This window comes from Equus asinus, chromosome 17, assembly GCF_041296235.1.
Source record: "Equus asinus isolate D_3611 breed Donkey chromosome 17, EquAss-T2T_v2, whole genome shotgun sequence".
NCBI classification, from domain to species: Eukaryota; Metazoa; Chordata; class Mammalia; order Perissodactyla; family Equidae; genus Equus; species Equus asinus.
In genome coordinates, this window is record NC_091806.1 from 42,923,035 (window position 1) to 42,936,439 (window position 13,405).

Here is a 13,405-nt window from a genome sequence, read left to right on the forward strand (position 1 = left end):
CTAATGCCAAAGTCAGCCCGAGGTAAAGGCAACGCCCTGGCCCGAGGGGCAGGGACCTGGATCCCAGTCTCAACTCTGTGTGACCTCAGGCAAGTCACTACTCCTCTGTGAGCCTGTTTTATCCTCTGTAACCTGGGGTTAGGTTAGTAGGTGAGACAAATCATTACCTGGAAGGGACTGAGGAACCGCCTCTAAGAGAATTTGGGAAACATTGGGAAGTCCCCATTCAAGGAGGCATGCTAATAGGATGGCTGCTCAGAAAATGCTTGTGGAATGAATCAAGAGATCTGCCTGTCTCCCGTGACAGGCCAGGGGTGGTGGTGTGTTCATGGAATGTTTATTAAACTAATAAAAAAAAAAAAATAGGGGCCAGCCCGGTTGCGCAGCGGTTAAGTTCACACGTTCCGCTTCGGTGGCCCAGGGTTAGCCAGTTCGGATCCCAGGTGTGGACCTTCGCACTGCTTGGCCAGCGATGCTGTGGCAGGCGTCCCACATATAAAGTAGGGGAAGATGGGCACAGATGTTAGCTCAGGGCCAGTCTTCCTCAGCTAAAAGAGGAGGATTGGCGGCAAATGTTAGCTCAGGGCTAATCTTCCTCAAAAAAAAAATATAGACATCATGAATTGAGCCCACCTGATGTCCCGGGCCCTGGGCTTGTCACTTTATGTTCATTACCTCATCTGCTCTTCACTACACTGAGGGAGGCACTCAATGAGGGAGGCACTGTTAATATGCCCATTTTATGGAAGAGGAAGACAGAGGCTGGAACAAGTGAATGAATAAGCATCGTTTCTCCTCCCAAAAGCAGCGAGAATACAGATGGGCATATCCTGGAGTTTAGGAAAAGTTGTCCCGGCGTCCAGTCTAGGAGGGGGAGACTGTTCGCCTGCAGTGGGAATGGGGTGCACCCTGTGCAAAGGTTGGGGACACAAGGCCATTCCCTATATTCAGGCCCCCAATCTGGGGCAGCTGCTTCCTGGGTGGACTTTGCTCCAGTGAGGCTGCACTCACGTGTCTCTCATTGTAACTTGACTGGGAGCCACGTCTGTCCCTTAGTGGGTGCCTGCGAGTCCACTCCTGAGTCTGATCCCCCTGTGGCCAGGACAGTGTCATGTCTGTACCAGAGCAGAGGGGGAGACAGAACTCAGAGGGGCACAAACGTCCTCCCCGCCGCCTCTGCCAGACAAGGCACAGCCAGCTCCACAGAAACCCAACTCCAAAGACAGTCATCCCGCAGCCTGGCCCATGCCTGGATTAGGAGCAGAACGAGAGCATAAAACCCCAGCAGGGTAAAGGCGGCAATCTTCTCTTAGGAGGGAGGGTGGCATTGGGGACCTCATAGGGGTGTTTCTGGGATGAACTCCCAGGTCCCCCTTGAGGTCCAGCAGTCCTAACAAATACACTGGCCCTGGGCACTGCATTCGGGAGCTTTTACTGGACAATGGGGTGGTGGAGAACTCAGGGCTCTGAGAGGGATGGAGTCAGGGTTTCCCCCCATAGAAAGAGAAGGGGGAGGGCCCGGCTTGGTGGGGCTCCCTGGGGGCCTCCCCACATTAGATAGGTGGAAACTCCTCAGGCAAACTGCGTGCTCTAGGCTTCAGGGGCCCTGGGGGGTGGGGCCCACCCAGAAGAAGCCCCTCTGGGAATTTCATCAGTGGGATCAGAGACGCGTGTGGAAGGGATCATGGTGGGGAGCTGGGGGCTGTGGCTTTTGATTTGGTCCATGGTGGTGGGCCTGGATTTTGCATTTTGTTTAAATTGTGGTAAAATACACACAAGTTTTGCTCTCTGAACCATTTCTAAGTGTACAATTCAGTGGCGTTAAGTATATTCACATTGTTGTGCACACAGTCTCTGGAACTTTTTCATCTTGAGAAACTGATGCTCTCTATCCACTAAATAATAACAAAAGGGTGAACTTTATAGTATGTGAATGATATCTCAATAAAGATGAGAAAAAAAAGAAAAGAATTTTCAACTCTGCACTCCGCCCTGCCATGATATTATATCTATTTTGAGACCAATTCAAACGCCATTTCCTACAAGAAATCTTATGTCCTCCAATCTTATGTTCTTCGGTCCCCCAATCCTCAAATCAAGCACCCGCTTTGTACAAAGCACCAACCCTCCACAGTCAGCCTGGTCTCGAGACCCTCGGAGTGTAGGGCACCAGCCCCAGAGTGCCTCGGTGGGGGGCAGGAGCTGGTGCCCTCCTGACTTAGGCCATGAGGTGGGGGCCTGGCCCCTGGTCTCAACTTTTGAGGATGGCCTGTGTGACCTCCTCTCCTCCAGAGAGCACTTCCCCTCTCTGGGCCTTGGGGTCCTCTCCTGGCTGTAGAAGGCTCAGTGGCCTGCCCTTCCCCGGCTTGCTGTGCCCGGATGTAGGAGAGGCTTTACCTCCTGAGGCTGGGAGGTAGCCAAGGAGGAGACTATGGGTTTCTGTTGACAGACAAGGACACCAAGGGCCGGGTGGACAAGGCCTGCTGAAGATTTCTGAGCAAGGGGGTCGCTGGCCAGCTCTGCAGTGGTACGGTCCTGGATCCTGGCCTGGCTAGACTGACGCCTTGGCTTTCTGTTGCTCCAGCAGCGGGCACCTCTTGGGCACCCAGTCTCCATCTGCAACAGGGAAGATGGCTACAGGGTTCCATGGGGCACTGAGCGGTCACCAAGGCCCAAGGCAGGTGGGGAAAACTCTGAAGAGGGCCCCAGCCCCCAGCCCCCTCCCTGGCCTCATTTTCAGGTCTCCTTGCCCACTCCTGCTGCTCACAGGGACCGCTGTTCATCCAGGCAATGCTTCAGAGTGGAGACTTTGCAGTGTGGCATAGGGGCTGGAGATCAGGGGAATAAAGGGTGCTGGGGGGCAGGGCCCTAGGAAGGGGTCCAGGCCTGCAGGCCGGGAACTTTTGGCTGGAATACTAAACTCCTGGAATCCCACCATCCCTGCAGCGGGCTTTGAACAAGAAATCCCACTAGCACATCTTAGGCCCAGAGGGGCCGGGAGGTCCATCCAGGGAGGCCAGCTTGCCTGGGGTGGGGTGGCAACGTCAGGGAGCACCTCCTGCCCTGATGCTTCTCCCCTCCAAGGCTGGCCCTTTAAACCCCAGACCATGATGTCACCATAACAGCAAGGGATGGGAGGGGGACTGCAGGCTTGAGGACGGACTACATTTCCCAGCAGCCTTGGGTGTACCACACCCCTCCCAGCAAGCACTGGCTCACCGCAGACTATTAACCAGTCCAGTGCGGGTTTCCAAGGGGGTTCGGAAGTGTCCAGCCATTCTGGGCTGAGGGTGGGCTTCCCATGGGGTTGGAATGCCTGGGGCACAGATGGAGCAGGCCAAATCTTTGAACCTGGCGTAGGATTGGGCCTCTTTCATGCCAGTGTCCTGGCGTCACCCCAGCTTCCTGGTGCAGACTCCTGAGTCCGCCTCTCTCTCTATGCAGTCTCCCTTCTAGAACCCAGGAGCCCAGCCCCCCCTGGACCCCATCCCACTCTGCTTCAGCCTTGTCCCCGGGTGCCCTCAGGGGTTACCCCTTTGGTTTGGCGGCCCTCTTTAAGTGGTGCGGAGGACTACATCTCCCAGCGGCCCCAGGAACTTCCTGACGCAGCAACCCCCCCCCCCCCCCCAGCCCGCGGGGAGGTGCGGGCCCGGCGGGGGGAGGTGACTTGATGTCATCCTGAGCAGCTGGGCGGCGGGTGCCGGTGCGCACAGAGCTGGGGCTCCCGCGGCGCCGCGCCGCGCTGGGTCGGGTCCCACGACTGGAGGAGAGGTCCGCGTTCTGCCCGCCAGCCCAGAGCCCGCCGGGTGCCCGCGCTCGACTGGGGCCTGAGTTGGGGGCATGCTCCGGCTCCCCCGGAGCCCGAGAGAGAACCCAGGAGCGCCGCCGCCCAGTGCCAGCGCCCCGAGCGGAACAGCTGCGAAGGAGCCCTGAACAGCTAGCTGCCCCCCTCCCCACCAGCAGCCCCTGGGGGTCGGGGACCAAAGTCTGGGCTTCCGAGAAGTGAGTGTCCCCGCACCGGGGAGCGGATGAGATTTTGGGGGGGGGGGCGAGGAAGGAGGAGCTGAGGTGGGGGAGGGTACTGGGTTCTAGGAGGCGGGTGGCATGGGGATAGGGCCCCCATTTGGGGGGGAAGTCCCTGGTGAGCCAGATTAGTGGAGCAGGAATAGGGCCACATTCTGCTGGGGGCCAGGGATGAGGGACAGGGCCCCCTTCTAGGTAGGGTCTGGCTTGGGGGATAGGCCTTATTCCCAGAGGGGTTTTTTTGGAGCCTGGGACCTTTCGGTGGGGGGGGAGAAGGGAGGCACATGTCCCCTGTTGGAGGGGGCTGCACCGCGATTTAGGGTCTAGGCAAAGGTAGGAGGGAAAAGAAGACTTGGGCACTCAGTTGCAGCCCCACACACTGTCTTTCCTGAAAGAACTGACAGGCTCTCTCTGTCTCTTTCTTGCTGACCTCTCTGCCCTGACGTCGTTTTCAAAAGAGCCCAGGTGGGAACCCTAACTGGACTCTTCGGGACCCCAGGAAGGACCAGAGGCCTGAGGCATCCTCCCCTCTACCCTGCCTGCCCCCCAGGCCTGGGCAGTTGCCAAAGGCCCTGGGGGGGGGGCCAGGACTGTGGTTGTGCCCCCCTCTCCCCCCATGATGGGCCCAAGTTAGTCAGCCCAGCCTCACTCAGCATCCTCCAGGCCCAGAGGGAACCCCAGGGGCTCTAAAGGCTCGACCCACCGCCTGGCCGCCATGGAGACAAAGCTGCCCCCTGCGAGCACCCCCACCAGCCCCTCTTCCCCGGGGCTGTCGCCTGTGCCCCCACCCGACAAGGTGGACGGCTTCTCCCGCCGTTCCCTCCGCAGGGCCCGGCCCCGGCGCTCCCATAGCTCCTCTCAGTTCCGCTATCAGAGCAACCAGCAAGAGCTCACTCCACTGCCCCTGCTCAAAGGTGAGCCTGGCTGCTGGCTGTCAGGGTACCTGAGTCCCAGAGTGGCCAGTGAGGCTGCAGGGGGTAGGGAGAAGCAGCTGGCAGCTGTGATCAGAGGCAGTTTGGACGGCCCCTTCCACGAGAGGGACTCCACCGTCGGAGCTGACCCCCACACCCCAGCTCTCTAGCCCTCTCTGCTGACGCATGGCCTGACTGGCCTGTCATCCTTGGAGGTGGGGCATCTGGAGGTGGCGCCACCCTGGGGGGCAGACCAGGGCCAAGGGTGGGGCCCACAGCCTGGGTTCCAGGAGGCTACTAGCAGCCCTGCTTTCTGGAGCAGGTGTTCAGCATGGCTCCCTGCCATCACTGTGTAGTCCCCCCACCTCTGGACCACAAGGCCTGACTGGCTGAGCCAGAGGGCACCCTAGAGATCTTCAGCCCTGACCCTTCTCCCCACTTCTGGCTCTTAGAACGGAGTGCCACCTAAGAGAGGGAGGCAGGGCTGTTCCGGGCACCTGTGGAGAGCCCAGGCATCCAGGGTCTGTTGCTTTCCTTTAAAGTCAGGCCATGATGCTCTCTGAGCCTAGGTTAGGAGCAGAGATGAAGCTCCCTTACCCTGCAGGAATGGAGGATGGGGCAGGAGCTCTTTGCCCCCTGCAAGGAGTGGGGATGGCACCAGAGCATGGGGTAGGGGAGGGGGGCGCAGGGGAGGCTGCCCCAGGGATTAGTAGGGACCGCCCCTGCCCAGAGCTGTGGCAGCTGGGACCCAGGCTCAGTCCCCCGCCTCCTCCCCAGATGTGCCGGCCTCTGAGCTGCATGATCTGCTGAGCCGGAAGCTGGCCCAGTGTGGGGTGATGTTTGACTTCTTGGACTGTGTAGCTGACCTGAAGGGGAAGGAGGTGAAGCGGGCAGCACTCAACGAGCTGGTGGAGTGTGTGGGGAGCACCCGGGGGGTCCTCATTGAGCCTGTCTACCCAGACATCATCCGCATGGTGAGCACTTGGCACCCAGCCTCGGGGGAGGGCTTCGGGGGCACAGGAACCCTACTGACCTGCCCGCAGGTCCCTGTGTGGAGAATAAAACCCCCACTCTTCAGCTTGGCCTCAGGGCCCACATCTTCCTTTCCCCCTCCCCACCAGCCCCCCTGCTGCCCAGCACGGGCCAGCATAGGTCACTCAGTGTCTCCTGGGCCTGTCCCAGCCCGCACTTTGCTCATGCTCTCCCGAGGCCTGGCGTGCACTCCCCCCATATCCTTTATTGCCATGGCCTGGCCCACGTGCTGCCTCCTCCATGAAGCCTCTCTCAATGCCCAAGCTAGAAATCTCCCTTTTGCTGCCTAGGCTGTCCGTAGACCTTACTGCTTTCCGTCTTGTGTACCCTGCTGGCCTGCACCCAATAGAGGGCAGGGATGTGTCTCGTTCACCCCTGGGTCCCCAGCCCCGGCCCAGGGCTTCCAGGAACTAGGCGTCGGGTAATGATTGGCAAGGAATGAATTGCTTGCTGGGGCAGGAGCTGAGCCGGTTAGGTGAGGGACCCCCGGCTTCTGCCTTCAGGGGCTCTTCCTCAAAGAACACTGGCTCTGCCCCTCAGATCTCAGTGAATATCTTCCGGACCCTGCCGCCCAGTGAGAACCCTGAATTTGACCCTGAAGAGGACGAGCCCAACCTTGAGCCTTCGTGGCCACATCTGCAGGTATGAGGGCGGGGAAGGTAGGATCTGAGTTTCAGAAGAGGTCCAAGGGTTTCCTTAGGTCCTGGAATGTTGGATGAGGGCCATGCGGGCAGGGGGAGTGGGGGAGGCTGTTCCTGAACTCACCTTTTCGTCTGTCCCCTCCCCCAGCTGGTATATGAGTTTTTCCTGCGTTTCTTGGAGAGCCCAGACTTCCAGCCCTCCGTGGCCAAGAGATACGTGGATCAAAAGTTTGTCCTGATGGTGAAGTGGGGAGCCCAGGCTGGGTGGTGCCATGGGGCAGGGGCAGGCTCTCTGAGGGGCATGGGGATAGGACAGAAGCAACGCGGGCTCGTCCTCTTGCCTGACCCCCGACCCCGGGTCCCACAGCTCCTGGAGCTATTTGATAGCGAGGACCCCCGGGAGCGTGAGTACCTCAAGACCATCCTGCACCGGGTCTATGGCAAGTTCCTGGGGCTCCGGGCGTACATCCGCAAACAGTGCAGCCACATCTTCCTCCGGTGGGTGCCTGCTGCCTGCCCAGTTGAGACCTGTGGAGGGAGGGGGAGAGCCGTGGGGAGAGGGCTGAGGCAAAGGCTCCTGGGCTGGGGGCCCTGTGGAACTCTGGTTTACTGAGTTCTCTCTCAGCAACATATTACATAATAGTGATTCTATGAAGCCTGGGAGGTCAGCAGAGAAAGGGTATTTATTTCCATTTTACAGATGAGGAAATAGAGGCTGAGAGAGATGAAGTGGTTTGCAGGGCCTAGGTCAGTCCGGGCGGCCTAGAATCTAAATCTTTTGACCCTTATTGTGCCTGCTGGGCCATAAGGACCCAAAGAAAGAGATTCTTTCTGCAAATGTGCGTTGAGCACCAGTGCCCAGTGTGCATCAGGGGCCCACGTGGCCTCGCAGTTGAGACTGGCTCTGGAGTTAGACGGCTTGTGTTTGAGTTTGGTTCGAATATTTGGTTGAACTTGGGCAAATTCTTTAAACTGTCTCCTAGCTCACCTCTAAAATGGGAATGATAGCTATGCTAACCTAGGGACAGTCATGGAGATGAAACGAGGCGATGCCTCGAAAGCACTCAGTATAGTTGTGGACATAGGCTGGGACTCTGAAACGTTAGCTCTTATCATTATTACCTACAAAACAGGCAAGACGTGATCCCTGTCCTCCAGGAGCCTGGAGTTCATTCGATCCCCCACTTGTTAACTTAGCGGCAAGTTTCACTGAACTACTGAGCCTCGATTTCCTCATCTGTATGATGGATCTAATAAGCCCTACCTCTTGAGATAATTTTGAGATGTACATAGCACAGAGTAGATGCTCTAAGCGTTTGTCATTCTTTTGGTTGACTGGCATGAAGAGTGAAGGATGCAGGCTAGGTGCCTGCTAACTGGGTGGGGACCAGGCAAGGAGGGTTAGGATCTGGGGGAGGGAGAGATGAGTTGGAATGCTTCTCAGAATAGAGGTTTGAGCCGGGACGTGGGGTAGCGCCAGTGGCTGGGCTGAGAGGGACAATTCGAAGGTGGGCATGGGTCTCAGTGGGGCCTGGTTTGGGGTACTGAGAAGAGCATAGCCTCTGGGTTGGGAGAGAGTTGGATTAGCATGCAGGGTGGGGGTGGGCAGGTAGGATGGCTGACAGCGGGGCTGGGCCTGCTCCGATTGCTCTGAGCCCTTCTGCATCCTCTCTTCCTCTCGCAGGTTCATCTATGAGCTCGAGCACTTCAATGGCGTGGCTGAGCTGCTGGAGATCTTAGGAAGGTGACTCTCCCCGGGCCTCAGCTGGAGCATCAGGGTTCTGGGAGGAAGGACTGAGGCCCAGTCATCTGAGCCCTCCTCTTCTCTTCTGCCTCCTCCTCAGCATCATCAATGGCTTTGCACTGCCCCTGAAGACCGAGCACAAGCAGTTCCTGGTTCGGGTCCTGATTCCTCTGCACTCCGTCAAGTCGCTGTCTGTCTTTCACGCCCAGGTAAGCGCAGGTGGAGTCAGGGCAGCCAGCCAGGTCAGACTGACACTGGGTCCAGCCACACTAAGTCACGAACTCATGGGATCCTCTCTCACCTTCTTTGTCTTTACTAATTCTCTTCCGTCTTCCTTAGAGAATTCCTATGACCCTTTAAAGCTGATCTCAGACATCAGCTCTGTGATGCCTCCGCAGCCCCTTCCCTCTTGACCTGCCCTGGGCAGGACTAAACTCTCCTGCTTCCATATTCCCTTAGATTGTGATACAGATTTTGATTATGGAACCTTTCATAACACTTATAAGGCCTAGTTTGCTGCATGCTTCCCATGTGAGGTCATCATCGTGTCCCCGCACACTGAGCATGGTGCCTGGTGCACCCTAGGTGATCAGTAAATGTTTAGTGAGTGAGAGAGTAGATGCAGTAAGTAAGCAAACATCTGGCAGCATGCCCTGGTCCATTCCTGACCCCAGTCCTCTTTCTCGCCCCCTGCAGCTGGCATACTGTGTGGTGCAGTTCCTGGAGAAGGACGCCACCTTGACAGAGCACGTGAGTACCTCTGGGGGGAGGGCAGGCCCCCAGCCCTGCAGGTCTGACTCCTTCCTGCCTCAACTCCCACAGGTGATCCGGGGGCTGCTCAAATACTGGCCAAAAACCTGCACCCAGAAGGAGGTATGAAGAAGGGCTTTGACGTCCACCAGAGGGAGGGTGGCAGGGCTCAGCTTCTGGAGGCAGGCAGGTGTGTCAGGGCGGATGGGAACTGCTGCCCACTGTGTCCTACCCGCCAGGTGATGTTTCTGGGGGAGATGGAAGAGATTCTTGATGTCATTGAGCCCTCCCAGTTTGTGAAGATCCAGGAGCCCCTCTTCAAGCAGGTGGCTCGCTGTGTGTCTAGCCCCCATTTCCAGGTATGGGGCGGGGACGGATGAGGGTGGGAGCTGGGGTATGGACTAGGAGGGTCGGGCAGTTGACCTAACATAGCTCCCTCTGCCCTCAGTTTCTCCTCCAGACCCTCCTGGGTCTGACAATGGGGTCACGATGGACTTAGGGTCAGGAGACCGAGGTCAAGCCTCAGAGCTGCCTCCCACTGGCTGAGGCACCTTGGGCAAATCACTGCGTCGCTCTGAGTCTGCTTAAGTTTCCTCATCTGAGAAGTGGGCCAACAGTGAGCTCTTCACAGGTGGTGATGAAGGCTGAAGAGATTGGAGTGTAAACATATTTGGAAAACTGAAATGTGCTTCAGAATGGGTTGTTCTCACTTCTCCCCTTTTCCTAGTGGCCTTCAGTTTCATTAGTGCCCTTCAGGGCCCAGCCAGGCTTCCCCACATCCTCAGACTGGCTTGTAATTGGTGTTTTCCTGCCTGTGGGCACAGACTTTCTCCCATTCTTGTGAGCCATAACCCAGTGGAAGTCAGTTCTGCCTCACCTCGACTGTGCTACTTGAGTTTATTAAATATCTCGTTTATTCTTACAACAGCCCTGGAGAGGCAGCTACTATTAGCCTCATTTTGCAGATGAGGAAACTGAGGCTGAAAGGTTAAATGCCTCGCCCAGGGTCACATGGCCAGTGTGTCGCAGAGCTAGGATTCAACCCTGAGCGTTGGACCCTAAAGCCAGTGCTCTTTTCTCCTCGCTCCACTGCTTCCTCCGTGGGGTCAGATGAGCCCTGAGGATGGGTGTGTGGGGGCAGGGCGCCCTGGGTTTTGGGGTGGGCATGGACACCAGGCCTTGCACAGCAGGGAAGCCACTGCCAGGCACTCTCTGCCATCCCGCTGTCCCAGGTTGCAGAGCGGGCTCTGTATTTCTGGAACAATGAGTACATCCTGAGCCTCATTGAGGACAACTGCCACACCGTGCTGCCTGCTGTGTTTGGGACCCTCTATCAGGTCTCCAAGGAGCACTGGAATCAGTGAGTGCCCAGGCCTTGGCCTAACCCACGGAAGCTGGGTCCAGGGCCGCCCGTCCAGGCCTGGGGTTGCCCAGAGGATCAGGGAAGGCATGTGAAGATGGCCGAGGGGCAGTGAAGGGGGCAGGAAGAGGGCAGTGCTGGTGGTGTCCAGGGCCGCGTGCTGTGTTTGGGAGCGGGGATGGACAGAGTGCTGGAGAGGGAGGTCAAACTGAAGTTGCTCTCGTCTCCTCACCCGCTCCCCTGACCCTGCCAAGGACCATCGTATCTCTGATCTACAATGTGCTCAAGACCTTCATGGAGATGAACGGGAAGCTGTTTGATGAGCTCACAGCCTCCTACAAGCTGGAGAAGCAGCAGTGAGTGTTGAGGGGCTGGGCACAGAGGGAGAGGGGAGAAAAGCAGGAAGGAACCAGCTCCTCATGGTTGGAGGGAACCAAGAGGATGACCCTACACCCATGTGGTCAGATGTTTAAGGTCTCTCCCTGTGTTCCTGCCAAGTGCTGGGCCGTCCGTGCCCGACTCCCCACGCAGCCCCCAATCCTCCTCCCAAGGGCTTCTTCCAGGATGGAGCTTCCTAGCCTTCAGCCAGAGAGGCAGGCTAACGCGTCTGCTCCATGACCGCAGGCTGGGGCCAGCCTCTGCTCAGTGCTCTCCTCCACAAGAAGGCGGCTCCCGCAGAGTCCCTTTGCAGGTGGGGTGGTGCAGAGGGAGGCAGCACTGCAGGTGGGGTCCCAGGTAGGGGAGCTGCCTCACCCTCTCTCCCCAGGGAGCAGCAGAAGGCCCGTGAGCGTCAGGAGCTGTGGCAAGGCCTGGAAGAGCTTCGGCTACGCCGGTTACAGGGGACCCAGGGGGCCAAAGAAGCCCCCCTCCAGCGGCTTACACCTCAGGTGGCCGCCAGTGGGGGTCAGAGCTAGAGATCCCCCAGCAGGGGAGGAGCTACACCCAGAGCTATCAGTCCCTCCAGCCCCTCTCCTGCCCAGGGGCCCAGAGAGACCCACACCTACCCCTGGCCTTGCCAGAGGGGCTCGGAGGGCTCCCTGCCTGGCCCAGCATGGGCAGCTTTCACTGGGGGGAGAGGAGAAGAGATGGTGGTCCTGGCAACAGAACTCTCAGGCCCTTGTGGCAGGACTTGACCAGGGCAAGGTTGACCAGGAAGCTGCCGTCGGGGGTCTGCCCCTGCCCTGCCAAGCTGGGCTCCAGACTGTAGGCAGGTTCCCGCCCCCTGCTCCCAGCCTAAGGCAAGGGGACTCAGCCCCTTGCCTGCCCTGCCTCGTGCCAGCGCGAGGTCCTTCCTCACCCCACCATGGGATCCATGGTCTATTTATTCTCTCCCACTCACCCCCAACACAGACACTGTCCTGGGCCTGGGGCATCCTCCTTCCCTCCCCTCCCTCCCCCTGTCCTTCCTTGTTCCCTTTTTATTTATTGGGCAGGGGGAGGGGTGAGGGCACAGGCAGAAGAGATTCCCCATGTCCCGGGGCAAGGGGGGGGTCACAGTTACTGTGGTCTGTCCCCCTTCCCCTGGCTGGGGGCAGACTTAATAAAGAAAGAAACTTGAGCACTGCTTGCTTTATTTAGGGCTAGGGACAGAGAGGGAAGGGAAATGATGAAAGGCTGCTTAGGAGGCCAGGCGGAGGCAGGAACTCCCCTCTTCTCAGGAGGTGACAGTCACAGAATCTTAAGAAGGTTGGAGCTGTTGTCCACAGTAAGGCTTGGGATAGACAGGATATACTCCAACTCAAACCCTCTGACCAAGGGAATGGAGGGGGGAAAGGATGGGCTAGTAGCGCGAGAGGCGACACATGTCACACTGGCAGGCCCTGGCCGTGAAGATCTCCAGCTCTTCCCTCCGGTTCCCCCCACACTGCAGCTGCACCTTCACCTGTGGGAGATCAGGGTCCATGTTCCAGCCCCCTTCTTTGGGCCACCTTAGGTGTCTGTCTCCCCCAAACCCCAAGGAACCCCCACTGGGCTGGCCCCTCACCTTGCTCAGGCCGCTGATGGTGCAGCACTGGGAGACGGAGGTGATGTTGTGTCGGTAGCCACTGGCCACCAGCACGGAGTAGCGGGAAGGAAACGCACTGGACTCGCAGTGGCCCACACAAGCCTGTGCCACATGGGAGCCCTGGCAGGTGCCTTGGCGGTCACTTCGCACCGTCACGTTGAAGGCTAGAAGGAGACAGGCGAGTGGTAGACAGTGCCTCTGCGAAGGCTCGCCCAGCTCTGTTGCCCGAACCACATGGAGGGTGCTACCTGCCCCTTGGTCTAGTCCATCAGCTAACTGCACCCACCCAGCTCTCTGCTCCCAGGGTTACTCACGGTGCAAGTGGCAGCCTGGGATGGCCACCTGCCGACCCTGGCCTTCAGTGACTGCCAGGACCAGCAACCAGAGGAGCAGGGTTTGGGGGGACGCCATGGGCATCTGAAACACAGCGGGCAGACAGACGTCTCTAGATGGGTGTGCAGGTGGGAGGGCGAGTTCTTTAAACACCGCATGCCTCCAGGTGAATGAGCCTGGCTAGGTTGGTCTTTCTGAGTTCTGTGAGTGGAGCTGTCTTTTCCCTGTGTCTGCCTTTGGGTGCGTGTGTGTGTCTGCCTGTGAGTGTCTCTCTGGATGGGTCTGAGTGTGAGCAGCTGTCTCTGGATGTGACTTGTGTGTCAGCCCACTGCACTGATTCTCCCCCGGAATTTCTCCCACCATCTGGAGCACTAACCTCCGTCTCCCTCCAGCTGCCCCTTCTTGGCCTGCAGGACCCTCATCCACAGTGCCGAGGCCCTCCCAGGGCTCCCCCTGCCTCAGGGGCCTTACCACTTCCAAGGCCCAGGAACCGAGTGATGGCTTGCTGAGTGGGTCCTCGCGCCTACTGCTGGTCTCCAGACGGTGCGGGCTCTCCGGATTTTTATTTGCCAGCATCCTGGAGCCACGCCCTCTTGGAGATCGGCT

At 58.5% G+C, this 13,405-nt stretch overlaps 2 protein-coding genes across 3 annotated transcripts; one reads left to right on the top strand and one right to left on the bottom strand.

Annotated features, from left to right (window-relative positions):
• Window positions 1–3,234: 3,234 nt before the first annotated feature.
• On the top strand, window positions 3,235–12,019 carry PPP2R5B (protein phosphatase 2 regulatory subunit B'beta). Of its 2 annotated transcripts, XM_014844890.3 has the most exons (14): window positions 3,235–4,002; window positions 4,482–4,937; window positions 5,712–5,908; window positions 6,507–6,608; window positions 6,756–6,848; window positions 6,975–7,105; window positions 8,292–8,351; window positions 8,452–8,560; window positions 9,048–9,101; window positions 9,174–9,224; window positions 9,341–9,460; window positions 10,334–10,461; window positions 10,716–10,817; window positions 11,228–12,019. In XM_014844890.3, the coding sequence occupies exons 2-14, from the start codon at window positions 4,739–4,741 to the stop codon at window positions 11,373–11,375; spliced, it is 1,494 nt and encodes a 497-aa protein (XP_014700376.1). In that variant the 5' UTR covers window positions 3,235–4,002; window positions 4,482–4,738; the 3' UTR covers window positions 11,376–12,019. The 2 variants fall into 2 exon arrangements, with proteins under 2 accessions (XP_014700376.1, XP_014700377.1); XM_014844891.3 differs by lacking the exon at window positions 4,482–4,937 and having other exon boundaries at window positions 3,660–4,002.
• Window positions 12,017–13,402, bottom strand: GPHA2 (glycoprotein hormone subunit alpha 2). Its single transcript, XM_070488135.1, has 4 exons — window positions 13,271–13,402; window positions 12,781–12,883; window positions 12,446–12,630; window positions 12,017–12,343 (listed from the first exon to the last, which is right to left on the bottom strand). The coding sequence occupies exons 1-4, from the start codon at window positions 13,373–13,375 to the stop codon at window positions 12,242–12,244; spliced, it is 495 nt and encodes a 164-aa protein (XP_070344236.1). The 5' UTR covers window positions 13,376–13,402; the 3' UTR covers window positions 12,017–12,241.
• Window positions 13,403–13,405: the final 3 nt, after the last annotated feature.